Source organism: Fragaria vesca, linkage group LG2 (genome assembly GCF_000184155.1).
Source record: "Fragaria vesca subsp. vesca linkage group LG2, FraVesHawaii_1.0, whole genome shotgun sequence".
NCBI classification, from domain to species: domain Eukaryota; kingdom Viridiplantae; phylum Streptophyta; class Magnoliopsida; order Rosales; family Rosaceae; genus Fragaria; species Fragaria vesca.
In genome coordinates this window covers 22,775,727-22,802,718 of record NC_020492.1, presented here as the reverse complement: position 1 = coordinate 22,802,718, position 26,992 = coordinate 22,775,727, and the positions used below count along the sequence as shown (strand labels likewise).

At 40.4% G+C, this 26,992-nt stretch overlaps 8 protein-coding genes and 1 pseudogene across 9 annotated transcripts in view; 5 read left to right on the top strand and 4 right to left on the bottom strand.

The window, feature by feature from the left end:
- The window catches only part of LOC101298490 (salutaridinol 7-O-acetyltransferase-like), a 5,356-nt gene extending 2,783 nt beyond the window's left edge, over nucleotides 1-2,573 (top strand). The window contains exon 2 of the mRNA XM_004292864.1: nucleotides 1,633-2,573. Within this exon, the coding sequence (XP_004292912.1) occupies nucleotides 1,633-2,573 (941 nt within the window). The remainder of the gene's footprint in view (nucleotides 1-1,632) is intronic.
- Nucleotides 1-26,992, top strand: part of LOC101312889 (group 2 truncated hemoglobin YjbI-like) — a 771,661-nt gene that overhangs the window by 82,435 nt on the left and 662,234 nt on the right. The window lies entirely within an intron of this gene.
- LOC101298200 (vinorine synthase-like) lies at nucleotides 3,519-4,640 on the top strand. Its single transcript, XM_004292863.1, has one exon. The coding sequence runs from the start codon at nucleotides 3,519-3,521 to the stop codon at nucleotides 4,638-4,640; it is 1,122 nt and encodes a 373-aa protein (XP_004292911.1).
- Nucleotides 4,643-9,223, top strand: LOC101297909 (pentatricopeptide repeat-containing protein At5g42310, mitochondrial-like). Its single transcript, XM_004292862.1, has 6 exons — nucleotides 4,643-4,953; nucleotides 5,773-7,564; nucleotides 8,107-8,259; nucleotides 8,371-8,442; nucleotides 8,585-8,774; nucleotides 8,924-9,223. The coding sequence occupies exons 1-5, from the start codon at nucleotides 4,643-4,645 to the stop codon at nucleotides 8,696-8,698; spliced, it is 2,442 nt and encodes an 813-aa protein (XP_004292910.1). The 3' UTR covers nucleotides 8,699-8,774; nucleotides 8,924-9,223.
- On the bottom strand, nucleotides 9,340-13,422 carry LOC101296059 (carboxypeptidase A6-like). Of its 2 annotated transcripts, none has more exons than XM_004291193.1 (11): nucleotides 13,190-13,422; nucleotides 12,866-12,923; nucleotides 12,666-12,776; nucleotides 12,421-12,558; nucleotides 11,796-11,865; nucleotides 11,612-11,667; nucleotides 10,768-10,893; nucleotides 10,405-10,544; nucleotides 9,966-10,038; nucleotides 9,803-9,877; nucleotides 9,340-9,720 (listed from the first exon to the last, which is right to left on the bottom strand). In XM_004291193.1, the coding sequence occupies exons 1-11, from the start codon at nucleotides 13,336-13,338 to the stop codon at nucleotides 9,412-9,414; spliced, it is 1,305 nt and encodes a 434-aa protein (XP_004291241.1). In that variant the 5' UTR covers nucleotides 13,339-13,422; the 3' UTR covers nucleotides 9,340-9,411. The 2 variants fall into 2 exon arrangements, with proteins under 2 accessions (XP_004291241.1, XP_004291242.1); XM_004291194.1 differs by having other exon boundaries at nucleotides 9,990-10,038.
- On the bottom strand, nucleotides 15,158-16,594 carry LOC101297615 (salutaridinol 7-O-acetyltransferase-like). The gene has a single exon (XM_004292861.1). It carries the CDS (start codon nucleotides 16,592-16,594, stop codon nucleotides 15,158-15,160), a length of 1,437 nt encoding a protein of 478 aa, XP_004292909.1.
- LOC101312597 lies at nucleotides 18,098-19,146 on the top strand. Its single transcript, XM_004291250.1, has 2 exons — nucleotides 18,098-18,248; nucleotides 18,327-19,146. Exons 1-2 carry the CDS (start codon nucleotides 18,137-18,139, stop codon nucleotides 18,872-18,874), a joined length of 660 nt encoding a protein of 219 aa, XP_004291298.1. The 5' UTR covers nucleotides 18,098-18,136; the 3' UTR covers nucleotides 18,875-19,146.
- On the bottom strand, nucleotides 20,217-21,216 carry LOC101297324 (annotated as a pseudogene).
- Nucleotides 21,667-26,904, bottom strand: LOC101290832 (1,4-alpha-glucan-branching enzyme-like). Its single transcript, XM_004291175.1, has 13 exons — nucleotides 26,638-26,904; nucleotides 26,326-26,536; nucleotides 26,166-26,235; nucleotides 25,805-26,074; nucleotides 24,732-25,638; nucleotides 24,438-24,554; nucleotides 24,032-24,094; nucleotides 23,746-23,853; nucleotides 23,135-23,236; nucleotides 22,722-22,789; nucleotides 22,526-22,607; nucleotides 22,262-22,378; nucleotides 21,667-22,102 (listed from the first exon to the last, which is right to left on the bottom strand). The coding sequence occupies exons 1-13, from the start codon at nucleotides 26,803-26,805 to the stop codon at nucleotides 21,872-21,874; spliced, it is 2,514 nt and encodes an 837-aa protein (XP_004291223.1). The 5' UTR covers nucleotides 26,806-26,904; the 3' UTR covers nucleotides 21,667-21,871.

The window sequence follows — 26,992 nt, the reverse complement described above, 5'->3', positions numbered from 1 at the left end:
AGAGAGTTACCGAAAATGGGATTTTCGGTGAAAATAAATATGTATATATGAGAGAGTATGTATGAAATGCTAGCTAGCCATATGTGTCTGTCCACCTTAATGGCGTAGCATATAGCCGCATTATGGTGTGACGTGAGCGTTGGACGTAAGCGTAGTAGCCCTATTTGAGTGTTTAATTCATATAGGGGGTATGGACACATATTTATACACCCGTCTGTCCACCTTAATGGCGTAGTGTAGCACCGCATTAAGGCGTGACGTGAGCGTTGGACGCGCGCGTAGTAGCCCTATATAGACCCATGAATTTATATAGGGAGTATGGGCGTGTGTAAATACATACATATATTATAGAGTCTGAGAGGCTCGATATTTTATGGGATAAAAGTTTTATCGCTTGCGGCATGCATTCGATTTTTTCCTTAGAATTAATTTGGGGAAACATAAATATTTTATTTATTATTTTATTTTTGTCCACTCACTCTAACGTTATTAAATGTTTTCCCCTGGGCCATTCGTTTTAAATTGCCCAGTCTGCAGAGTTCGGGTTGGATCTAGTAGGAGACGAGGCATAGTCACCCGCATTTCTGCCAGTTTTCGCCAGTAGGTTACCTGTTCAACCTACTCGTGTTTTCTTGCTTCCGCTTGTGTTTAGTAGCTCTGAATTACTTTAGAATTTTTGTATATTATGCGTTGTTCAGAAGTGATAAATTAAGAGTGTAATTTGAAATTTTCGAGTTAGGGTTGTCCATCTGCAAGGGAGATTTTCTTAATCTTTTCAGTAAATTTTCCTTGGAAGTGGTCCCCGCACGACTTACTCTGGGTTTCAGGGTGAAATTCGGGGTGGGTCGTGTCAGAATGTCCGGTTAGAGAAGAATCTTTGGGCAGTGTTTTACCCAACGGTCAATTAGATCCAGAACAATCCGACCGATCGGCTAGGGAAGTGATTTCAGATCCTGAATCTAATGATGTGTTGCAGTCTTCTGGCGCTGTTTTAAATGGCTCTTCTGTCTCTCCCTCTTCTTCATCGGTCTCACCTGCTGAATCATCACCCGAGGTATGTCCTAATCCTTGTTTTTCTACTAGTTCTTCTGTGTCAAATAATGTCCCAACTAAAATCTTGCCTAGTCGTTCAACCCGTGGTCAGCCTCCAAAATATTATGAACCTACTCTAAGTGCTAAGGCTAAATATCCAATTGTTAATTATGTGTCTACCCACAGGTTGTCTAAACCATATGTAGCATTTGTGAATCAATTATCTTCTGTGTCTCTTCCTAGTAAAGTGCAGGATGCTATGAAGGATGAGAAGTGGATGCAGGCAATGAAAGTTGAGATGGATGCTCTTGAGAAGAATCATACGTGGGAGTTAGTGTCATTGCCACCAGGGAAGAAGACAATTGGTTGTCGGTGGGTGTATACGATGAAACATAATTCTGATGGTTTTGTGGACAGGTACAAGGCAAGGTTAGTAGCAAAAGGCTATACTCAGAAGTATGGGTTTGTCCCAACTTAACCACCTTTAAGGTGTTGGGTTTTAATCACAAAAGGCCTCGGTACAATTAGGAATGATCCACCCACTTATAAGTTATATTTTATTTGTCACTTTTCCAATGTGGGATCTCTCCTCTCCAACAGGTGTTGCCATGAGCACCTTTCTCAAAGCTTGGGCCGCAGCCACAGCACAGAGTCAATCAGGTACTGATCAGTGTATTCATGTGTTGCCTAGTTTTGATGGTGCAACATTGTTTCCTCCAATTCTTGATGAACAAGGACAGTGTGCACACCCAACACAAGCAACTATGAGGGGATTTTACAGGCGTTTTGCCAAGAAAGGAAGGAGTGTTACAAACAGGTTTGTATTTGAGGCCTCAGCTGTGGCCAAACTTAAAGAGGTAGCAGCAACATCATCATTACAGAATCCAAGTCGGGTGGAGGCAGTTTCAGCATTCATCTTGAAATGCGCAAGAGCTGCTTGGAAGGCCAAGTCTGGTCGATCTGCACCATGTTTGATAACTCACGCAGTGAATTTGCGCCGAAGAGCTGACCCGAATCTTCCACAAAATAGTATGGGGAATTTTGTTTGTTTGACAGGTGCAATAGCAAATGAATGTCACGGAGAAGAGGAGTTAGAGTTGTCAAGCTTGGTGAGCAAGATGAGGGAAGCAACATCGAAAGTCAATGGTGACTTGGTGGTGAAGCTACAAGGTCAAGGTGGGTTAGCAACTATTAGCAAGGTTTTCCAAGACATGAATGAGGCTATTGCAATCTCCACTACTGATGGGGAGATGAACTTTATTGGGTATACCAGTATTGCCTACTCTGGAGTGTATGATGCTGATTTCGGCTGGGGAAAACCTATGTGGGTCGTTCCAGTTCATAATGCCGGTCGCGAGGCCATTTCAATCAATGAGGTTCATTTGATGGATACAGGAGAATGGGAAACAATGCATTTGAAGCTTGGATTAATCTACATGAAGAAGAAATGGAATTGTTTCAAAGCAATCAAGAATTGCTTAATTTTGCTAGTCTCAATACTAGTATCCTCAAGTAAAACCGAAATACTGGTTTCTATTTGATCATTTGATCATTTCTGTTGTTTCTGCTTTGAGCCTTTTGCTGGTAAAAGTTTGTAAGATAGACTTGTATGATTCAACCTTGCAATGATTCCTGCTGTACTATCATTTTGTTTCTGTCAAAAGTCAAAATCGAGTGAATAAATTTTGCTGTGTAAGCTCTGTAGTGATTAATAAACAAACTTGGCCAGTTGGCTAACTTGCTCATCACTTAGTATAGCGGATCTTGTCCTCAAATCTCAACTGCCATTAAGACGAATCATAGTTGGTTATAAAAAGATATGGAGATCCACTCTTGCTTTCCTATGAACCAAGCAGCTCGTTTTTATTTTCTTTTGGTCTGAACCAGTACCATACTCGACCTATTGAGCTGAACAAGATGACTAGAATCAAGCATGGATGCAAGTATAATTTCGAAAGAGTGCATCAAGCCTTCTTAACTTTATAAAGTATGGCAACATTTGGCGTTGAAGCCAAGTGCAGCCTCAGTACATTCCAAATGAGTGCCGTAACAACCTCTACACTCGTTTTTGGCACGCTTCAGGTCATCGATCATCCTTGGATACAGGAGAATGGGAAACAATGCAATTTTGGCAGATTTTCATTAGCTTGTATTCAACGATACCCAATCTGCTCTATCCGGGGTAGTTCTAATCTGGTTTAATTGACCTGGTTTTGCTATTATTCTATGGCATATCATACACCATCTGACCAACTGGAAGGTGATGTTTTAGCGACTCTGATAAAAAAAATAATAATCCAAATGGCATATAGTTTAATTCAAACGGATTGAGATGATCAAGGAAAGATCCAGTACATAGAGTACTGCAGTAGCTCATGATCGAACTTCATCCATTCATATATAGCTAAAGCTATCTATTTTGTTGTGACAGCAAAAGCTATAGTTAACTAAATCATTGATCATATACTCTCTGAAGCCTTGCTCCAATGGAGGTCCAAATAATTTCCCAGGAGTACATCAAGCCCTCTTCCCCAACACATCCACACTTGAACGCTTACAAATTTTCTCTCTTGGATCACTTAATGCCTCCAATTTATGTTCCCATGATCTTGTTCTATCCTCCTGTTTCACCTCCCATTTCTACTAGCAGTGAAAGATCACAAGCACTCAAACAATCTCTCTCGGAAACCCTGACTCGCTTTTACCCGCTTGCAGGAAGAATCAGAAGCAATCTTTGCATAGATTGCAACGATGAAGGAGCTTGTTACATAGAGGCTAAAGATGAGTCACATGACCTCTCGGAGTTTCTGCAGCATCCTGATTTGTCACTACTCCCAAAGCTTCTTCCACCTTTAGACAGTATGCTTGATCACAGTGGTCAACTTAAAAATGCCACAACCGCCCCCGGAGGAGGAGCTGTTGTAGTCATGATACAAGTAACCAACTTCGCCTGTGGCGGCTTTGTGATCGGAGTGTATGTTTCTCACATGATTGTTGATGGTGTTGGCATCAGCACCTTTCTCAAAGCTTGGGCTGCAGCCACAGCACAGAGTCAATCAGGTACTGATCAGTGTATTCATGTGTTGCCTAGTTTTGATGGTGCAGCATTGTTCCCTCCGATTCTTGATGAACAAGGAAAGTTTGCACACCCAACAGAAGCAACTATGAGGGGCTTGTACAGGCGTTTTGCCAAGAAAGGAAGGTGTGTTAATAAGAGATTTGTATTTGAGGCCTCAGCTGTGGCCAAACTTAAAGAGCTAGCAGCAACATCATCATTACAGAATCCAAGTCGGGTGGAGGCAGTTTCGGCATTCATCTGGAAATGCGCCAGATCTGCTTGGAAGGCCAAGTCTGGTCGATCTGCACCAAGTTTGATAACACACGCAGTGAATTTGCGCCGAAGAGCTGACCCGAATCTTCCACAAAATAGTATGGGGAATTTTGTTTGTTTGACAGGTGCAATAGCAAATGAATGTCACGGAGAAGAGGAGTTAGAGTTGTCAAGCTTGGTGAGCAAGATGAGGGAAGCAACATCGAAAGTCAATGGTGACTTGGTGGCGAAGCTACAAGGCCAGGGCAGGTTGGAGACTTTGAGTAAGGTTTCCTAGACATGGCTGATGCTGTTGCACTCTCCACTACTAATGGGGATGATAAGGTGGAGATGAACTTTATTGGGTATACAAGCATTGTCTACTCTGGACTGTATGATGCCGATTTCGGCTGGGGAAAGCCTCTGTGGGTCGTTCCGGTTGGTCGCGAGGCCATTTCGGTCAATGAGGTTCGTTTGATGGATACAGGAGAATGGGGAAACAATGCAATTGAAGCTTGGATTAATCTACATGAAGAAGAAATGGAGTTGTTTCAAAGCAATCAAGAATTGCTTAATTTTGCTAGTCTCAAACTTATGAGTGACATTGGTAGGTATACCGACTTTATTTACCAATATCATGTACGAACCAAGTTATGATTGGTAGGTAAAATTCTCTACTAAAATAAACCGTCGAAATCGGTATACCGACTTAATTGTTACGGTTAACACTCAGTTGGTACGATTTGTAATAGACCTTTACCAAGTAAAACCAACTTTACGGCTGGTACGGTTGAGTCAATACTAGTATCCTCAAGTAAAACCGAAATACTGGTTTCTATTTGATCATTTCATCATTTCTGTTGTTTCTGCTTTGAGCCTTTTGCTCTGTAGTGATTAATAAACAAACTTGACCAGTTGGCTAACTTGTTCATCACTTAAATTGACTCTTAATAATTCATATATGGCTAGTATAGCGGATCTAGTCCTCAAATTTCAACGGCCATTAAGACGAATTGTAGCTTGGATTTATCTAGGTGAACAAGAAATGGGTATACTAGAACAACATGATGAGAGCTTATTACTAAAGACCCAAAATTTAACACCAATCACAAAATAAAAAATTAAAACCTGAATCTTTCTGATACGCAGATTGGAGTACATGGACCCTGAACCCAACAGTTGCAGATGAACCCTAGCCGATCGGAAACTGGAATCAAAGTCTGAGCTTCAAACTTCAAACCGCCGCATCTTTATATCGCGCGCGATCATGCATACGTGGCAGAATATACGCCCTCCATTTCTCTGTTGTCTACTAAGACCGACTGGGTTTTTTTTTCCCTTACTGTCTCATTTCCCTCCACAAATACCAGAAAAATATCGCAAAATCAAACCGATAAATTTATAAACTACACACCAAAATGTGTTAGCAGAAAAATTGAAGTCGCCGTCGCTGTCGCCGTCGACATGCTTCTTCTGCCTCTGCCGGGTTCGACTCGCTTCCCTTCCGTCCAGTTAGCTTCCACGTCTCCCATTCTCATCCGCCACCACCACATCTTCCACGCGCCTCTCTCCGCCACCACCCCCTGCGCCGTCTCCACCTCCGCCGAGTCTCACCTCCCTTCACTTCCACCGTCACGGCGCCGTTTCGACAACTACGACACCGACCAGGCCACCGTTTCCCGCTACGACTTCGCTCCTCTCCTCGCCTTCCTCTCCACCTCCTCCTCCGCTCATGACGTCACCGACTCGGCCTCCCCGACGTCACTCGACCCGGCCGAGTTCCAGCTCGCCGAGTTGTACCGGGCCGTCCCGGCCCCGCTCTGGCACTCCCTCCTCAAGTCGCTCTGCTCCTCGTCGTCGTCGTCCTCCTTGAAACAAGCCTACGCGCTCGTCGCGTGGCTCCAGAAGCACAACCTCTGCTTCTCGTACGAGCTCCTCTACTCCATCCTTATCCACGCGCTCGGACGCTCCGAGAAGCTCTACGAGGCGTTCCTGCTCTCTCAGCGCCGGACGTTGACTCCGTTGACCTACAACGCTCTCATCGGCGCGTGCGCTCGCAACGGCGACCTGGAGAAGGCGCTCAATTTGATGTCCAGGATGCGCCAGGACGGTTACAGGTCGGATTTCGTGAACTACAGCCTGGTGATTCAGTCCCTTAATCGCTCTAACAAGGTTGATTCTCCGATTATGTTGAAGCTTTATAAGGAGATTGAGTCTGAGAATGTTGAAATTGATGGACAGTTGTTGAATGATTTGATTGTTGGTTTCGCAAAAGCCGGTGAGCCTAGCCAGGCCATGCATTTTCTTGCCATGGTGCAGGCTAGTGGTTTGAGCCCGAAAACCGCGACTTTAGTGTCGGTTATTTCGGCTTTGGGGAATGCCGGTAGGGTGGTTGAGGCTGAAGCTATTTTCGAGGAAATGAAGGAGGGTGGGTTGCAACCGAGGACTAGAGCTTACAATGCACTGCTGAAAGGGTATGTGAAGGCAGCTTCTTTGGAAGATGCGGAATCCATTGTGTCGCAGATGGAGAGGAGCGGTATTTCGCCCGATGAGCACACATACAGCCTCCTCATTGATGCTTATGCCAATGCCGGTAGGTGGGAAAGCGCGAGAATTGTGTTGAAGGAGATGGAGGCTAGCAATGTGCAGCCTAATTCTTATGTTTTCAGTAGGATTTTGGCTAGTTATAGGGATAGAGGGGAGTGGCAGAAGTCATTTCAAGTTTTGAGGGAGATGAGAAGTAGTGGGGTAATGCCGGATAGGCATTTTTACAATGTGATGATTGATACGTTTGGAAAGTCTAATTGTCTTGATCATGCTATGGCTACCTTTGAAAGGATGTTATCAGAGGGGATTCAGCCGGATACTGTTACCTGGAATACCCTTATAGATATTCATTGTAAGTCTGGCCACCATGCAAGAGCAGAGGAGTTGTTTGAGGAGATGCAGGAGAGTGGTTGCGCGCCTTGTGCCACCACCTTTAACATCATGATAAACTCCCTAGGGGAGCAGGAGAGATGGGATGAAGTGAAGGGCCTGATGGGGAAGATGCAGAGTCAGGGTTTACTTCCGAATATAGTTACTTATACCACGTTAGTTGACATATATGGGAAGTCAGGGAGATTTAATGATGCAATAGAGTGCTTGGAGATAATGAAGTCTGCAGGCTTGAAACCATCCCCGACTATGTATAATGCCTTGATTAATGCCTATGCTCAAAGAGTAAGTCTTCTCTACGCTTCCTGACAATTTTATTATGCAGTCAGGTGACGTTTTTCAAACTGTAGAATGATTACTTGATTAGACCCTACTCTAATAACTTCTGTTGTGTTGTATACCATCTTATCTTACGTGATCTTACTTGCACTTTTAATTGCATTGTTCTGTGAATTGAACCATGATATGGCCAGCTTGTTGTGCACAGTCAATTGCATTACCATTATGTCATTAGTTATATATTCAATGTCATATCTACTTCCATTGACATGACATAATAATCAGTTTCAGCTTTGGGACCATTAATATTCCAGCGACAACGTATAGAGAACGTTCAATATACGAGTTCTTTCTTCCTGAACTATTCCATTACTGGTCTATTTGAATTTGTGTGCTTCTATGTATTTTCTGATGAACTGCCTATCAGCAAGATGTTCATCTTACTTCCTAAAACAAGTTTATCTATTAAAATTAATGAGAATAATCGGATACTTTTATTGTGGGTGTGATGGTTGATCATTAATATGATCTGATGGAATCCTTGACAGGGTTTGTCTGAGCTAGCACTGAATGCATTCAGGGTTATGAGAGCAGACGGCTTGAAACCTAGTCTGTTAGCTCTCAATTCATTAATTAATGCATTTGGTGAAGATAGGAGGGATGCTGAGGCCTTTTCCGTGTTGCAATACATGAAGGAAAATGTAAGTTATATATCTGCTGTTTACCATTAAGTTATATATCTGCTGTTTAACATACAAAATACAATTGATCTTTCCATGTTACCAACTTCACTATGATTCTTATAACTGCAGGATGTAAAACCAGACGTAGTTACGTATACTACCCTTATGAAAGCCCTTATTCGTGTTGATAAATTTTATAAGGTATGAATCCTATATAATGTCCTTAATCCTTACTATAGCTGACCTCTGCATCTGTTTTGTATGCATCCAGGCCTTTGGGCTGCATAATTTCAGCATCTTCTGTTGTTACTATTGAAATCAAGAAATGTGGTTTTTGTTTCAGGTTCCAGATGTTTATGAAGAAATGATTCACTCTAGGGTAACCCCTGATAGGAAAGCTAGGGCAATGTTACGGTCTGCCTTGAAATACATGAAACAGACACTGAAGCATAGATGATATGATCGACCCGTACAGCCAAATTTACATATGTTCCACCTCTTCTGTTTATCGAGTCAGGGTTATTACTATAAAGGTTAGATCACAACCCAAACATGATATTGCTTTTCATATGAGAATCTCTCTTTTTTTTGAAAACGAGTTTCCCAGTGTCTGCATCTCCAAAGGTTTTGATGAATCAACAGCCACACTGAATGTTTTTCCTGTGGTCTAATGATTATGCAGGAACAATTGATTTACATTAGCCATCATGCAAAGGAAATTCAAATTCAAGGGCAATCATGCTCCACCGTTTGGAAACAAAGACACTGACCAATGACAAACACAAGAACAATTGAAGAAACAACCCATCCCTCACTATTTTCGGTTGTAATTCTTTGTCCACAAGCACCAGGGAAAATATGATTTGTTGCTTGTATCTTGTAAAATCGTCGATTATATTTCTTTCCCAAGGTGTAATGTAATTAAAGCACTACATTGTATTATTTTCTCTACATTATTCTAAAGGAAGAGCAGTTGCATCCCATCATTATCTACTTTAAATAGATGCGATGTAAGCCTTCAAAAACTAGGACTCTGTTTGGCCACACAATTGACAATTCAGTGATTTCCTTGAAAGAATAATGAGTTTTACAGGGAAGCCATTACACCTATAAGTTAAAACAAGATATTCCTATGCTGTGTATACAAATCAAAAACCCTATATTCTGAATTCAGAGTGGAATAGCAGAAACAATTGGTCTAGAAAACTTGCTTTTTGAAATTCTGGAACAGAACATGAACAGTAACAGAACTGAGGATAACAAGAAGAGCCTGAAATATGTTCTTATCTCCTGCATTCCTAGATCAAGCACCTCCGTCTTCTTTCCATATCTACTACTCCTCTCGACCAAGTACCCATCAAGATACTCATCTATGGACACCCACTTGTCTACGGCGGGCTTTGAATAATTTGAACCGAGCAAGTTTGGCCCCAGTTTAAAAATTGTGAAAAATGCAGCAGACCATTCATGGAGAACCCTCTGAAAGAAAGAGAAAAATATTTGCACCGTTAAACAACAGTTCTCACTTTTCTTATAGAAGATGAACCAAAAAGTTACATACGTTGAAGGTACCGAAGTCGGTGGGATTGAACATTTTAAAGCAATCTCTTGATGTTGCTGCTCCATCTCCATATATCTAGTCACAGAAAAAGGATACTTCTTTCTATAAGTCAAAGTATAATGAAAAAAGAAATTTAAGAAAAAAGCGCCATGCTTTGACAAACCTCAAAGGTGAACGCCATGGGCACCTTTACAATGTCAAACATAAAATCAGTTGCTGTCCCATGTGCCAAATACCTGCAATTAAGAAATATTAAGTACATGGAAACTCTTACTGCAAAAAGCTTTGAAATAGTAAACATCGAATGATTTGAATACTTTGAACTTTGGCTCTGATAATGGCTATCTATCATCACATTAGTAACATAAATATTGCTTTACAAGAATAGAACAAGGCTACAAGCACGGCAGCAGGCCAAACCTAATTATCAAATCTATGAAATATGCCCCAAACCATTAGGCTGAAGGATGTCTGGCATCACACATCATTGCAAAAACCACATTGTATTGTAAACAATATTGAATACAAAAAAAGAGTAGCATGCTAGTGCTAATAATGAGTTCATGAAAACAACAATAATCCTGAATAAGTTAGTTACTAACCCAACGGAACCTCCACCAGACCCAATCATGCAACGTTTCTGGCAATGCAGTTGGTTCAGTTCTTCAAGCAATGATTTCATTTTTTGCGAGGGAACTCCATCAGGGGTTGTGTTCTTATGATCATATGGCATAAATAAAGCCTAGATAGAGAGAGACGGAAACAAAAATTGTTAAGAATGTGTCAAACAGACTATGCAGCCAAAATCTAAGAAGTGCTTAAATCTGGACACATTGTCTAAGCAATGCAGATTGTATCACGACATAACAATTTTCAGTAAAAACAGAAGTGCTTTATCTGAAACTTCAAAAAGGTGGATATAGAGTCAACATGAGGGAATATAATTGAAAGTTAGTTTGACCCACCTCCATCCCAGAGTGAATATTAACCCATATGTGCGGATCAAATGACACTGCAATTTTCCGCATTATTTGAGCTTCAGGCTCACTGAAAGGAGCAGTCCCAGGATTTTCCTCATACGGATCATAATCCTATAATTAAAAAAATAAAAAAACATAAAAGAGAAAGAAGTGTCAAGCACAGAACAGCCCAAGAATTGAACTGACAATTGAATATATATATATAGAGGCATTCTCAGGTGCGGACGTCCGCACCGTTTTACGGTGCGGATTTCCGTCCGTTCGACACCGGTCGAGGGCACGCCTCCATCCCAGCGGACTCCAGCAGCTTCCCCGACCACTTTCCATCCCCGGCGAGTCCGCCGAATTCCAGTTTTCCGGCGAGGTCGACTTTATTTGAAGTTTTGGGTGATCTCGCCGGAAAACTGGAAAAGATCGGACTCGCCGGGGATGGAAAGTGGTCGGGGAAGCTGCTGGAGTTCGCTGGGGTGGAGGCGCGCCCTCGCGCGGCGCCGTACGGTGGCGAACGGACAGAAATCAGCACCGTAAAACGGTGCAGACGTCCGTAGCAGAGAAGCCCTGTGTGTGTGTATATATATATATATATATATATATATATATAATTAATAAGAGAATCAACATGACCACTAGATGAGACACCAGACTCATCTGATGGTGTGTGCATATTAAATTTGATCAAAATGAATTTTTCTATTAAACACACTGGCTTAAGAAAATTCCACCTCAAGAAGACATCAACACGTTAAAGATGAAATAACCAAGCAACATGCTGAGACAAATAGCATGGAAAAGAAAAATGGGACTAGAGAAATGAGCAGTATTGATTAACCTTCTCTTTTTTGCCCCAATCTACGCTCCAATTACGGTTTAGATCAACTCCTCTCCCTGTCACATATTGAGCATTTGTTAGTGTAGGAAGAGGATTAATAGTAGATAATATTGGAAAGTATATTCAAATTGTACATGTGTGTGTGTGTTTTGTCTTTTGAAGTCAGTAGAATTGGTGGTATTACCATTTCTCCTCTCGCAGAGGTCTCCAGCTTCTACAAGTCTGCGGCCATTTAGGTTTTCCATAGGCACCACCTGACATAAATTAGAATCAGAACTCAAAAAATACCAAAGTTCCCAAAATCCAGATAAACCAGCTAAAATTCAGGAGGAATATATTCTGATCCCTAAGACCTTGGATTCTAGTGTGATTAATAAAGCTTAGGAACAACTTTCCATCTAATAGGAAGAATAAAAACTGGAAACCCCCTAAAAGGTAATCGAACTACAAGGATTTCAAGCATAATATATGAAATGGATCCATGAACAACATGGAAGGAATTCATCTCAATGTAAGAGTTGTCTATGAGTTAGAGCTAATGTACACACACCAATATTGCCTTCAACTTCTAAAGACATGCAAAATAAGTTTATGAACACCACATACTTGAAAAGAATGATGATAAGAAGAGGAGACTATGTATTGCTTTGCAGTTCTCCTGCACCCTTCTTATTGTAGCTCTTGTCCTATGGTAGTATGATGCTTAGTGGATGAATTAAAAAGCAAAAAATTTTGCATAAACTATTTACATCACTTGGTAAAAGCTAAGTGCAGCTACATCAATGAAAAAAGTTTAGTATAATTGCTACCTTTATCACAAGATTGTCAAGGGTCTGGTCTAAGGAGGCTAGGTCCAAGTCGGGCAGAAACTTTTCTTTACTCAAGATTGAAAGGATTCGCAAAGCAACTTCAGATGTAATGAGCTCCCTTCCATGCTGCCCAAAACTCTGGAAGACAAGGAATCATCTGTCAAAAACACCAGCCATTACCAATCAAAATCTAATTAAAACGAATCACTTTCATCCAACACACAGAATCGTATGGAAAAGCTTACAAGAAGAATCCGAAACTTTGGCTTGTCATTGGCCTCCTGCCTTCTCCGACAATAAGTAATTACATCAATCTCAGCAGAGTAACCCTTGTTTCTAGCCTTAATTGTATCCAACTATCATTAAAGAAGAGAGTAAAGCTTAGTACTTTAACGCATGAAATGAAATGAAATTCATATAAATGATTGAACAAGAGAGAACCTACAGTGAGTTTATCCGGGTGTCGAATTACCAAAGCTTTAATCTCTTCCATCAAATCCCCACTGTAAAAACCAATCAAAATGAATACTTTGATATGTTCAAGGCTAATTAACCAAACAAGCTCAAGACTTCACATCAAGTAATCCAAGAAACAACTTGGTAAATGGCCAAGATTCAAGCTTTGCATAAAGTCAGTCACTGTAAGACCTAATTTCATTGCCCCATAAATACATGAAATTGAAATCACAAGCAAAATCAATGAATCTAGGATGTCCAATTCAGCACACAATTCACATGAGGCAGATTGAAGCAAATCATAAAAGCTGACCTGGAATGGTAGAGATCGCGGTTAATGGGCGTGGGAAAAGGTTGAGAGGGATTACTATCGCCATGGACAATCGAGAAGAAACCTTGAAACCAAGCAAACAAGCACAAACTGATGCACAACGGAGACCACAGAGGAACCTGGTTAGCCATAAGAGGCTAAGACTCGAAGAAGAAGAAGAATAAAGGTTTGGTCTTTTTTTTCGCTAAAGCAATTTCTTCATGTCTTTCTTTCTCTCGGTAGTTTCCATCCGAAGCTGTGTTACTGTGTATGTGTGTCTGTGTCAGTTTGTCATGATTGTCCGACTTTCCCACGTTCGACGGTCTTGATAGCTCCGAAGCATTTTAATTTTACCATAATAAACCATTTTTTACAGGTTAAATCTCATATTTACATTTCCATAGCATCTCCTGCTCCTCCGGAGTCCGGACCTTCATCGAGTTGGACACAAATGGCGCAACGGTATCATCACATCTTATAACTTCTTATTAAGGCTCTAATAAATATACACCTAGCTGATCACGATGACAACAACCCGATGGGATCCAAATAAATATATAGTAGCCTTGCTCAATTATAGACGTTAGGATTAAGATGATGATATGATTGTATCCCCACCCATCATAGTTCACATTATTGATCAAGAAATTTCATATCTGAAATATTGTCGATGAACTATAATAATCGCATAGCCCGACTTAATACATGATAATTACTTATAGCTTCTATTCTTTCATTTCGTTGTATAGTTTTTCTTGTGTTCATGGTAACATGCATTTATCTCTACTATATAATAATTTATCCCCACCCATCATAGTTCACATTATTGATCAAGAAATTTCATATCTGAAATATTGTCGATGAACTATAATAATCGCATAGCCCGACTTAATACATGATAATTACTTATAGCTTCTATTCTTTCATTTCGTTGTATAGTTTTTCTTGTGTTCATGGTAACATGCATTTATCTCTACTATATATAAAACGAGCAGTCTCTAAATTATTAAATTGTATTTTGTCAAAATTACCCTTATTAAGTTGATTCATATTTTTAAAAAGATGACCACTATAGTAAATTACAAAATAAAATAAATAAACTGAAGAGATAATTTAAAAGAGAAAAACGTGGGTAGTGGATATAATGTGGATTAACCGCTCATTAATTTTGGGTGAATTTGTGACAAACGTGCAAATTTACACCGATAGAAGACTAGTAATTATAAAAGTAGCATTTAAAAAAATTCTTTGGATCACTGTTCAACTATTGTTGTTGATACATAATCTCATGAGATTATGGCATGGTGCAGTTAGTCAATACATATGGCAGCTAGCTAGGATTCAGCTACGGTTTTTCAAATTGAAACTTGTGTTAGATACAGTATTATATATGGTTGACCCGAGTCTAGGTAATGATCAGAACTAAACTACACATTATATTTAGCTAGAAGATGCCAATCTGACATAGATCTATAGATCTAATTGATACCAATATTCAAAGTCTTGCAGATTGGTGCATTGATGTTGCTCCGGATTCAGCCACTAAATGATTAGTAGTAGAGATCTGTGGCTCACACTTAAACTAAACATTGATAATTTTTTTTTATTAAAGAAAATTTTGTTCCATAAACTATAATTACAAAACAATCAAAACACCTACTAAGAGATTACAACTACGAGCAAATAACTCTAGTCTCAAATTACTTGTCCTCACTCCAAAGAGGAGAGACTGACATGTCAATGGATCTAATAGAAACTGAATTGTGCAACCGCCCAAGTTAACTTGACTACCATAGGAAACATTGATAATTAAAACTGAAAAAAAAAAATCATGATACATTTTAGGTAACCTCAACTCTCGATATTAGATTCAAAAGTGGGTGTTCACAAATTCCTTAATCACCAGATAACTGAGTGAACGGAATTGAAACTTTGTGACTGTAGTTAACCTTACACACCATTTACACACAGTTATAAATCCAGAGGACTAGGATCCACTGAAACCAGCTTCCTGAGGTCGGAGTTGGCTTCTAGCAGAGTCATCTGACGCTGATCCAAAGTGACCCATGCTTCAATTCCGTCACCGGACTTTGTGTCGACCAAAATGATCAGATTCATGAAGTGAGGAGCACTACTCGAACCAATGCTGCTCACCCATGCTGGCTTCCCCCACCCAAAATCAGCAGCTTCGTACCACCCAAACTTGCACCAACTGCTAAAACCATAATAATCTAAATCCAACCCATCACTGTTCATGATTCCTTCTAGAGAATCTATCATCAGAGACTTCCCCTGCTTCCCTTGGATTTCTTTGGCAAAACCAGCATCGATTCTAGACAATGCATTTCTCACTTCACTCACCAAGTCTGGCAAGACCGAGTTCTGCTGCTCCTGCTGCTCGTCATCTTCATCGCTATCTCCGATATAAGATCGTGCTGCTGCCATCCAGAGGAGGTTTCCGGTGGAGTACTGAAGATCAGAACCGGAATCACGACCATCATCCATTGCATTCAGTAGTTTGGAGCGGAGGTTCACAATGTGTGTCAACAGTGAAGGCCTTTGAATACCATGTTTTTCTTTAGAGGCAGCCATGCAGCACTGCCATAAGAAAGCCGAAACCACCTCAACGCGCGTGGGTGGTTTCTTTCGAGCCATTCGTGCGTTGAGCTTGAGGGTGGCTATAGCCGAGGCATCAAACACAAATCTTTTTGTCACACTAGACTCCTTGCCTTGTATGAACAAGGAGCCCCACATGTGAAGTGAGGAATCTCTAAGCCACAGATCACCATTTGTGGGGAACAAAGAAGCCGCAGCAGATAGATTAGGGGAGATTCGTGGTGGCGCTGCTTTCTCCGATGATCCTGATAGTAATCGACGACCAATAGCAGTCCATGACTTAAGGAAAGTACACAAGGCAGCGCCATCAAGGAGCTTGTGGGAGATGCATATGCCAATGGCAATGCCACCGCACTTGAACACATTTGCTTGGATATTGGTAACAAAATTGCCACTACTCGTGTGAGTAATATTACCAGGAAGGAATTGTTTCAGCAATGAATCAAAGAGTTCAGGTCGGCTGAGAAACTCGTGAAGAGTAAAGTGCTTAACTCTGGTTTCGATGAAGGCAGCTCCTTCATCGTTGCACTCGACATATACATCATCATCGTTGAGCTTCCCGGCGAGGGGGTAGAACTCAGTTAAGGCCTCGGATAAAGACGCTTTAAGCAATTCAAGTCTTGTGGTGGTGGTGACGGTAGAAATGGGATTGTAAAAGAGAATAATGGGAGCATAAGGAGCTGGAATGAGGTGATCAAGAAGGCTAAGCTTGAAGGTTTTGAGGTGAGAGGGTGTTGGGAAAGAGGGTTTAATCTTCTCTTCAGAAACAACTTCTACTTGCAAGATCTTCATTTTCGTTTCGAATATTGGCTTGGCAAGGTTAAGAAGAACGTTTATTCCAGGTGATTTATAGTAATTGTTGCGTATTGAAATCAATATAATACTTCTCTCCAAAAAGAAATCAATGTAACACTAAGCTAGATAGATTATTCGATCTTCTAGATTATTATCTTAGTTGATTAACATAGTGGATTAGTGGATGGCCTGGATAGGAATCTTTCTACATGAGGTGCTGCTCCAGCTTTGGTTGTCATGTTCATCTATAGGCTAACAGTAACACAATGTAACTAGAATGACTATGATGTTAGGCTGATCTCACAAGAATTGAGCATCGATTTCAACGGTGGTCTGATAGCTAGGTTTCTAAGATATAAGTTCATGATGATGATTCATCCTTATGGGAGACCTCGTCGCAAGCTTTGAGTTGTTTCATTCGTAGGTAGTGACGTTGTTGGTGTTGTATGGATTAGAGTAATGGGATCAATTAACTGCCGTCTGGGTTTGTCCGAAGCACTTTGTTCAGTTATCGAGTTCATCGCATTAGAGACAAATGGCCAAAGATAATAGCCCTAACAAAACGTACACTCACTTTGTGATTGTGATGTAACTTGTTTTTACTGCTGTCATACGATCATGACTTTATCTATATATGTAGTGATCGATCAGGTGATATATAGATTAAGAAAAATATTTGCGTCCAAACTCAATATTATATATGTTGCGCATTGTAAATTCATGATCAAGCCTTCCATACATTAAGTTAACCTTTAACAATCATCTCAGCAAAAAAATCAAAGAGAACATAAATTGTCTACTCGTTCATAGCATCAAACAAATAAAGGGCTATGATGAAAGCTAACAATCTTATTGTCAACCGTCTATTTATTTGATGATTTCGAATATCTGTTATCACCATTGAACATCTAAGGATTGAAAACAAAACAACTTAACTTTAAATAATACTTTCCACCATTACATTTACATCCAATGATCATTGATCATGATTTTTATAGTCAGTCACTAACTGAGCAAGTGAACGCTACTGTATTTCTTCTATTATTTCACGTTCATAATAATTAATAACTTGGTAAATGATCATTGCTGTTCTAACTCAAACCCCAATGGCCCAATTCAATTCTCAAAGACGGTGTCCAAGTGACCAAGGCCCCATTATATGATCATACCACGATATCAGTGTACCCAAAAGGCCAAAACCAGTCTCTGTTTCCTTTGTTACATCAAAGCTCAATGTCCTTTCATTCCACATGAACGTTTTAATTTCACAGATCCTCGATATTAAAACGGTTACCATATATAGTCGTAACCCCTCAAATATCATACCTCTTCTATTAGAAGCTGCTTAATGAATTGACCGGAAACATATCCAAAAGTTTCAAATCGTGGACCAATATGACCGTTGGAGACACCCCCCCTTTCCCTCAATAAAAGCCAAATCCACACAGTTACCCTAATACAATCAAACCACAGATACGCTCCTCCCTTCCTCTCTCTCCCTATTCAATCACACAATCTCTCTCAAATCTCAACCCAACAATGTCAAGGATGAAACTCGATCGCAAGCCTCCGCTCGCCAAGTCCCCGACCCGTCTCCGACCACCCAGCCGCGTCCTCCGATCAGGCTCAACCTCCCTCCAAACCCCACCAGGTGCGTTCTTTGATTGATTCAATATCCGCTTCTTGTTTTCTTTTCCAATCTTTACTCTCATACTTTTGATTGAATCAGGGTCGCTGACGAAATCCCAGAAACCGAGCCGAATGTGGGACATGGAGGAGCCGGATCTCCGGCCGGAATACCGCTCCATTTCCTGCGAACTGAGGGCTCTGGCGAAGATGGTAGGCAAGGAATTCGGGGATGAAGATTGCGAAAAGGCTGGTTCGGGGTTTCGTGAATCTGTGAGTGCTAATCCAAGCCCTTTGTTTGAGAGGGGGAAATTGTATGAGGAGTATTCTGCTAGGAGGAATGAGAGGCTGAGGAAGAAGTATGGCGGAACAGGGGAGGAGTTCAAGTCTGCGTTTAAGCAGAAGCTGGGGGTTGCGGTGGAGTCTGCGAAGCGAGGCAGTGGGACTAGGAAGCTGGAAAGTATGAGGAAATCTGTGTCTGCTGCGTATTCTGTGGAGAGGACAAGCGAGACGCCGAGGTATATGCTGAGGAGTATGAGCAAGGAGAATAAGAAGCCTCCTCTGGCTCAGCCCCCTGCTGCTCTGTATTCTGCTCAGAGATCAAGTGTTGGAGGTGGAAGGAAGACAGCGTCTCGAAGAGTTGGGTATTAGGAATAATGGGGATTTGAGTTTGGGGTGTTTTGTGTTTTGGGTATGTGGCTTGCCTTTGAGTCTTTGTTTCTGAAACTCTGTGGTTGGAGTTGGGGATGAACTTGTGGGATTCATATATGGCTTGACTTTGTTTTTCTTTGTTTATGGAACTATATGTTGTTCATTCAGATGTTATTGTCTGAATAACATTTTAGCAGTTTCTGTTTGAAAGATTGTTGGCTGGACCAAATTTGTCTTGCAGTGCACAATATACATGTTTTCAGTTTATATTTTTCTCACACTCCTTGGATAAGACTCACTCTTGTGAAATTGTACCAAGTTTAGGTGCTATTGAGATCATGCCAATGCGTTATGCCAGTTATGATGATCTACAATGATAAGCTGCTGTTCCACATGAACAATCACAATTTCGTCGTAGCAAACCGATTCGAAACTGCTTTCGACAAATTAATGTACCAAACTGTAAATGTGAATTCAAATGGTTTACATGACAAGCAAAATGAATTTGGTTTGGAAATAGCCAATGTTGTAACAAGAAGATAGGGTAGGCTTTTGTATATTCAGCAATTTCAGATCCTCCTCAAATGCTTATATAAGGTGGATCAGATAAAGGGAAAAACCAATAAGTACAAGCCATAGTTGGTGGTTGGTAGAAACAATGCAACCTCTGATACTAACAGGGTAACATGGAACGCCAACAAGAGATAGACATCAGAACTGTATTGTTCGGTATTAGGATACAGACTGAAACAAAAAGGATCAACAATATAAACTTAACAGAACAATCTTATTGAGAATCAACAATAGAAACTTGGCAGAAACTCAAAATGAAGAATAAAGCCAAAAAAAAAAAAAAAATCCGAACTAAAAGGCCATGAAACCTAAACCAAACAACGCTTATTGTGTAAGAGCATATCCAACAGCTTTCCCAAAATTTCTCTAAAATAGGGAAGCAAAAGCTAAATTCTCCAAAAAAATTATGATCAAAATCCAGCAGCTTCTCCATTTTAGAGATTTCGGCATTTAATACAACAATAAAATATAATATATCATCATGAATTATAACAAAAAAACATTATATATTTCATTGTAACAATAAACTACCTAATCAAATATTTTATTGTTGTTTTAAATTCGTTAGAGTACATGAAGAATTTAATTTTGGGGAATGAAGGTTTTGCTGCAAATTTGGGGAATGAAGGCTTCTTTTTCTTCTTCATCCCCATTTTGGGGAATGAGATGGGGAAGCTGTTGGACCTAAAAAGAGCTCTATATTCCCTAAAATTGAGAAGTTCAAGAAAATGAGGAAGCTGTTGGAGATGCTCTAAGCGCGCTCATCAGCTCATTTTGGAGGACGGAAGAAGATTGCATCAGCAGTTCTCTTTGATCGGAAGAGTTTTTCAGTATCCGAATCCACATTGAAAGAAGCTTCAAGCACCTGAGGAGATAACGCCTTCCAAGCACCAATACTTCCAGCCAAATGAGTGAAAATTGGATTGGGAGTGGTGATGATGGAGAACCATTCCAAGCCTTCCGGGTCAGCAATCTTTGAAACCACAAAGAATCGAGGAACAATGAACAAGTTACCAGCCGTAACTGTTGTTTCCAAGACCCTCTTCCCATCAACACCTACAACTTCACATAGCACTACCATCCAATCTCACAAGATCGGCGCCAAGGCCAACCTCACCCACCAGAGGTAGGTTCTTAGTGTTCAAAACAACAACTCTTCCACCTCCCTCAATATCAACATCAAGAGGAGCCTCTTCGCAGTTCAATGTCATCCCATCTCTATGTTCCTTGTTCGGTTCAGGCAGATTAGCTCCTCCCAACTTAACAATGCCCTTCCCGCTTTGGTTGCCAACAAGAGTTTTCACAACACTCTCCTCCAAATCCCATGCTCGGCTGACAAACTCAGTTGAGAAGCCGGTGAAGATTCCATTGGAACCATTGAGATACATATCAGTGAACTCTCCTCTTTTGTGACCTGTTTTAGTGTCACCCAAGAAAAGAACCACAAACTCAGTATCCTCCCTATTGTGCCACCAAGTGATAACACCAAAAGGGAGAGCTAGAGCATCACCCTTCTTAACAGGGAGAACCTTCTCTTCCTTTTCGGGCAGAACAATCCCGACTACTCCATTACCTTGAAGGACATAAGCAACTCTGGCAGAGTCAGAGTAATTGGGGAGAGCGAAGCCGTCCTTCTCCAGAGAGAGCTTGGCAGCTCCGATGTCACCTTCACGTAGCATGGGAAGCTCCGATGGGGACCATGCAGAGTAGGAACCACCATCTCCTCCATAAACCTGCTTAGCCAACCTTGGTGTAAGATCAATCTCCATCTTTTTAAGTAATGATAATACTGAATATCAAGAACAATGTGTGTGAGCGATGATAATTGCAGATGGGTGGGGTGTATATATAGGAGCATCTCATCTTCTACGAGGAGAAAGATTCAGTATTTGATTACAATAGGGGATCAATCTGGATTATCTTCTACAAGGACAAAGGTTCAGTATTTGGTTACAATTGGATTAATCTTCGTTATGTCTGGATTGTCTTCTACAAGGAGAAACCGAGAAATGTACGTATCTTCTACAAGGAGAAAGATTCGGTATTTGATTACAACTGAGATTTATCTGCATTAATCCAGATTAATCTGCATTGTATCCTACTCCAGATTAATCTACACTACGTTATATCCAGATATTAAATGGCCTAATACGATTACATTAGTAGGCATTATCATGATTCAACCGGGAAAGAAAAACCTTATAACATTTTGGCATGTCTTAATAGTGAGATTATCATCGAGCTTGGCATAGCATACTAAGATTTAGAATTCAGTAATTGAAATTACGAACCCAGTAGTAATGCTAATGTTTATTCATATACACATTCTAGTGCGACTGCATGCAAGTAGCACATTTTATTATATCGTTGAACAATCCGGTTATTTATTCACATACAGAATCCATCAGTGGGAGCACACCTCTTTCAGTTATCCGATGACAAATTCACTCCTGGACCAACATTTTCATGTTTCATGGATCCAACTTCTTTGTTCTCCTGCCCAACCACAACTTCTGCTGTTGAGTTCTCCGATAACAAATTCACTCCTGGACCAACATTTTCATGTTTCATGTATCCAACTTCTTTGTTCTCCTGCCCAACCACAACTTCTGCTGTTGAGTTCTCCTCCTTACTTTCATCCACTCGGTAATAAACCTTGAAAAGTTCGTAAGATAATGATTAAGAACAATCACAGATGTTTGTTTGCCAGATTAAAGCAAACGAGAAGCAACACACACACCTCACAACCACTAGAAGTAAGAAAACTTGAAATTTGAAAGTCCGGATTAACAAAATTGTCAGTGAGTATCATACCACGGATGTTCGCGGTGGTGAGAGTACTTTGAAGGAGTTGGGACGGCCGTTGAAATTTGTTTCAGGAACCCCTGGTATTCCTTCTGGAAATGTGAAGTGGTCTACATCATGCCCTACCTGCCAGTTAAATTGTGATCAACAACTTCTGATAAGAAAGAGAGATGGTTCATTCCTTTTTGTTTTTGCTCTTATTTTAATTGCAATGTCCCTAAAATACTGAGCTTCTGCTTAATACAACACCGGGAATGCAAACGGCTTCCTTACTCTTCCATGTCCACCAAATTCGAAAGCATCACTGTCTAGTGCAACTCTGTACTTCCCAGGTAAGTCACACCCCACTTTGTACCTGCACGTCTCATAACACAATTCACTCAATAATGTTAATCCCAAGTAAAATGAATGTCCAAACTGCTTCTATCAAGCATGCAGCTACATCATCAAAAAGCAAAAGGACTTGTACCCATCGTATGTGTTTACTGGATGAAAATTGAATACAAAAACTAGATCTCCACGCTCAAAGACAATAACCTGCAACACGTAATTCCAAAGATAATCGTCAGTTGAAATAATCAATTATCTTTGTTTACATTCTTGCTTCAGTAGTTTGTCCATAAAAGAGAAACGGTGACTGGTCAGTCAAACAATGGACCATACTTGATAAACATTAACTACTAAAGATATCTATACTAATTCCAAGAGTTGCTGCTAAGCATACTTCAAAGATGAAGTATTGTTAATATGTGCAGTGATTTAAATGGTTCATTCCCGAGAACTGGGAACCACTAATATCCACCAGCTGATATTTGTATAATAAGAAAGAGTACTATCATTGTTCAAAAAAAACAAATAAAGGAACACCACACTATATCTCACCTTGTCTTCCTCATCTGTGCTGCTCACTATCTGCTTTGTTGATGAAAGGAACGAAAATTTCTCATCAAGCAAGTGCATAGCTCTGTCAAATGCGTTCATAAACTGGACAAGTTGCAAAAATAACAATGTAAGAAGTGACATTAAACTTTATTTATTATATGTAAAAGCAAAGAAATCAACTATGCAACATAAACTAGTACTTTTCTTTTGGGTCAGAAAACTTAAACTCAAATATTAAGCATATGGTTCCAAGTCCTGTCAATAATCATGTTCCGCGATGATTTCATGCCACAAATTTTTAACCATGAACCTAGACTGATTCTCATAGACCACGTTGAGAACGTATGCAACATGGTTTTAGGACAAGGACGCTGAAATAGATCAGATGGAATGACAGTAGATATAATATACTGGTCCAGTAAATCTAATTTATGTTAAATATATGTGCACACACATGAAACTCTACATGGATGCCAAGAATTTATTTCTCAATATAGCCCACAATAGTAACAAGTCTAATTAGAGCAGCCATTGACAGAACATGAAACAGTATGCAAAAATTAACAAATGCTAAGAACAGTAAAAGTAGATTTTGTCTACAGAATCTAGACCTTATATCTTAAATGATCTGTATCCACCAGGTTCCATTGGCGTCTGCACTTTTCATAACTCCACCCATTGCCATCTCTTGGAAAGTCAATCCATTCAGGGTGTCCAAACTACAAAGAAAACCAACCTTTTTACAGGGTTGCCACTTGCCAACAATTCTCTCACGTCTTAATTAGTTTCACACAAAAAAGAAAAAAGAAAAAAAAGGCATTTTATATTGAAAAATTTCAAGGTCCTGCAGCACCGCATTAAGAGATTTCCAGGCGGCATACTAGCAAACGTGCTTACCTCATTACCCATAAAGTTAAGATAGCCCTCGCCTCCTAATGCCATAGTTATAAAATGTATCATCTGAAAAAGTCGAAAACAACAATGAGAGCTAATTAAGTCCACAAACTTAATATTTTGAGTCAACGAACACGTCATAGATAAATATGCTAATAAGAAGTGGCAATAGTTCAGATATTCTCCAAACCCAAAATGAAAGTCAGTGACCCAAAAGATTGTTAAAAATATAAATATTTTAGCTACTTTGTCAGTGATAGGTGAACTTTTTGGTGTAATCTGATCCTTGCTGATGTAGCCATTATATATACAGAACGAAAAAATGAGCAAGAGAAGGAGACTACAGACACCTACTAACCAAACAGCATATGCTATTAATGCTCCCGGTACCAAAAGTAAAAGGACAAACCTTGTGGAGGGCAATCCCGCGATCAACAGTAGGAGAAGCTTCCTTCAAACACGACATACCAGAGTACATTTCTTTATCCATCAAAAAGAATGCAATCGTTTTGTCACCCACAATTGACTGCAAGCATTAACAACCAAAATTGTAAAGAGAGGGCTAATTTGGCAACAATAACGAGACAATGAAACAAGATCATTGACATTATAAAGATCTTCGGGAAACGAAACATATACATCTTCACAAAACTTGAACTCTCTTGTTTCTTCTGGACTCTTGCACAAAAAGAAAACCTCATACCTGATCATGACTCTCAGCATAGGAGACACATTTCTCGGTGTATCTCCTATTTGTCAAGCTCCATGAAATTTCTGTCACTGACCACTCTTCGTCTTTCTTGTTTTTCACATAATCAATCCACTTATCAGGGATGGCCATTGCCAGCCTGTAGTCAAAACCAACACCTCCTTCAGAGACAGGCCGACCAAGTCCAGGCATCCCAGAAACATCTTCGGCAATTACAGTTGCAGATGGCAGTATCTTATGGATCAGATAGTTGGCAAGCATCAAATAAACAACAGCATCAACATCTGTTGCCTCACTGAAGTACTCATTATAATCTCCTGTAAATGCCACGTTTATGCCATGGTGATGATACAGCATGGAAGTTACCCCATCGAACCGAAAACCATCAAACTGATACTCCTCCAGCCACCACCTTAAGTTGGACAAAAAGAAGCGGAGAACTTCCCAGTTTGCATAGTTGAAGAGTCGGCTATCCCATAACTTATGGTAGCCTCTATCTCCTGCATGGAAGTAGGACTCTTGTGTGCTTTGACCAACTTCAAAGCCATTGAGGCCATCAGTGACATTATTACTTGCATGACTGTGAATGACATCCATCAATACCCGCAAACCTAGGGAATGTGCTTTATCAATTAGATATTTAAGGTCCTCAGGTGTTCCAGATCTACTGCTTACGGCAAAGAAATTTGTCACATGATAACCGAAGGAAGCATAATAGGAATGCTCCATCACAGCCATCAGCTGGACTGTGTTATAGTTATTTGCTCGAATACGAGGCAAAACATTATCAGCAAATTCTCTGTATGAACTGATGCGGGGTTCTGAGCTACTCATTCCAACATGGGCCTCATATATTCGTGGAGCCTTGGGTTTTGGAGGACGACCATACTTAAACTGATACCTGCATGATCCCGTGGATAAATCTCATCAGAAAACCCAAGTCAAATTACAGGATAAACCAAAAGTTTCTAGTTGTTGCACTCAGATACCACAATTTAAGTTGCTAGAATTTCTGCATATCATGAGACCATTTTGCATCTTCGTAGAGAAAAAATGAAACCGGTTACCTTTCTGATGGTGGTGGATCCCAGTACACACCATCATATGGAGCTGCAAACTTTGCTGGATCCACAGTGGCATATTTAATCCAAGCAGGAATACGATCAACCCAAACTCCATCTCCATGCTTGAACCGGAACTTAACCTTTGAATTGTGAGGAATAGCTGGATTTCCATCAAAGTCATGTATCTTGATACTCCATACTCCAAACTCGCCCTTCTCCATCTTGTGATTGGAGCCCTCCCATCCATTAAAGTCTCCAACAAGTTGGGCCTCCCTGAGTTTTACGATTACATTAATTAATCAAAACATAAATTTACGCATCTAAAGCTAAAATCAAATGGTTGTTCAAAAGCTAATGAACTCACTGAGCTGCAGGGGCCCATTCACGGTACACAACTCCATCGTCTTCTCTATTAAATCCAAATTTCACAAAACCTACATGAGCAGCAAAACACAGTATGATGTCATCACGCATATATACAAATCATCTCGACCATTAAAGACAACAAAGGAAACACAAATCACCTCGAGCGAATTCCTCTAGACCTCCTTCATATTTCTCAAAGAGACTTTTCTGCTCCAAATATCTCTTTATTCTACACTTGAAGTGATCTTTGTACGGCTCCAAGTTTGAGTCTGTTCTCAAAATACCAATATCTTCCGTCTCTCCTTCATTCACCGTCATTATCGAGCTGTCGTCTGTCAAAACTGCTCTAACTTTGCAATCACGCTCCAACTAACAAACCAAGAATTGAAAGATCCCAATAAATAACTCTACTTTAACAGAAACAAAGGCTCGTATGACTATATTGATTTAGAAATGTGCATCAGACCTACCTTCCCACATCTTAAATTAGTTGGAGGGGACAGTACTCTATGTCGAAGCAGCGGAAAAGAGGGTAGTTTGGGATGAGATAGCCTCGGACTCGGGTAGTCCTTGGAAGACGAGAAAGACCCAGAAGAAGAAGAATAAGTGAGATTAAGACGACCCAAAGAGCCCAGCATCTTGTTCAACGATCACTGAGCCTCACTGTGAGTCTTACACTCACTCTCAACTTTTCCATGAGCACCTCTCTCTTCTCAGAATAAGAAGGCGGCCTGAACAATCTGGACGGTTGGTGCTGCTTCTGGACCCGCATTCACTAAAATGATGGACCTGTTTGCTGGCTGGATTTGATTGCATTTGCTCGTA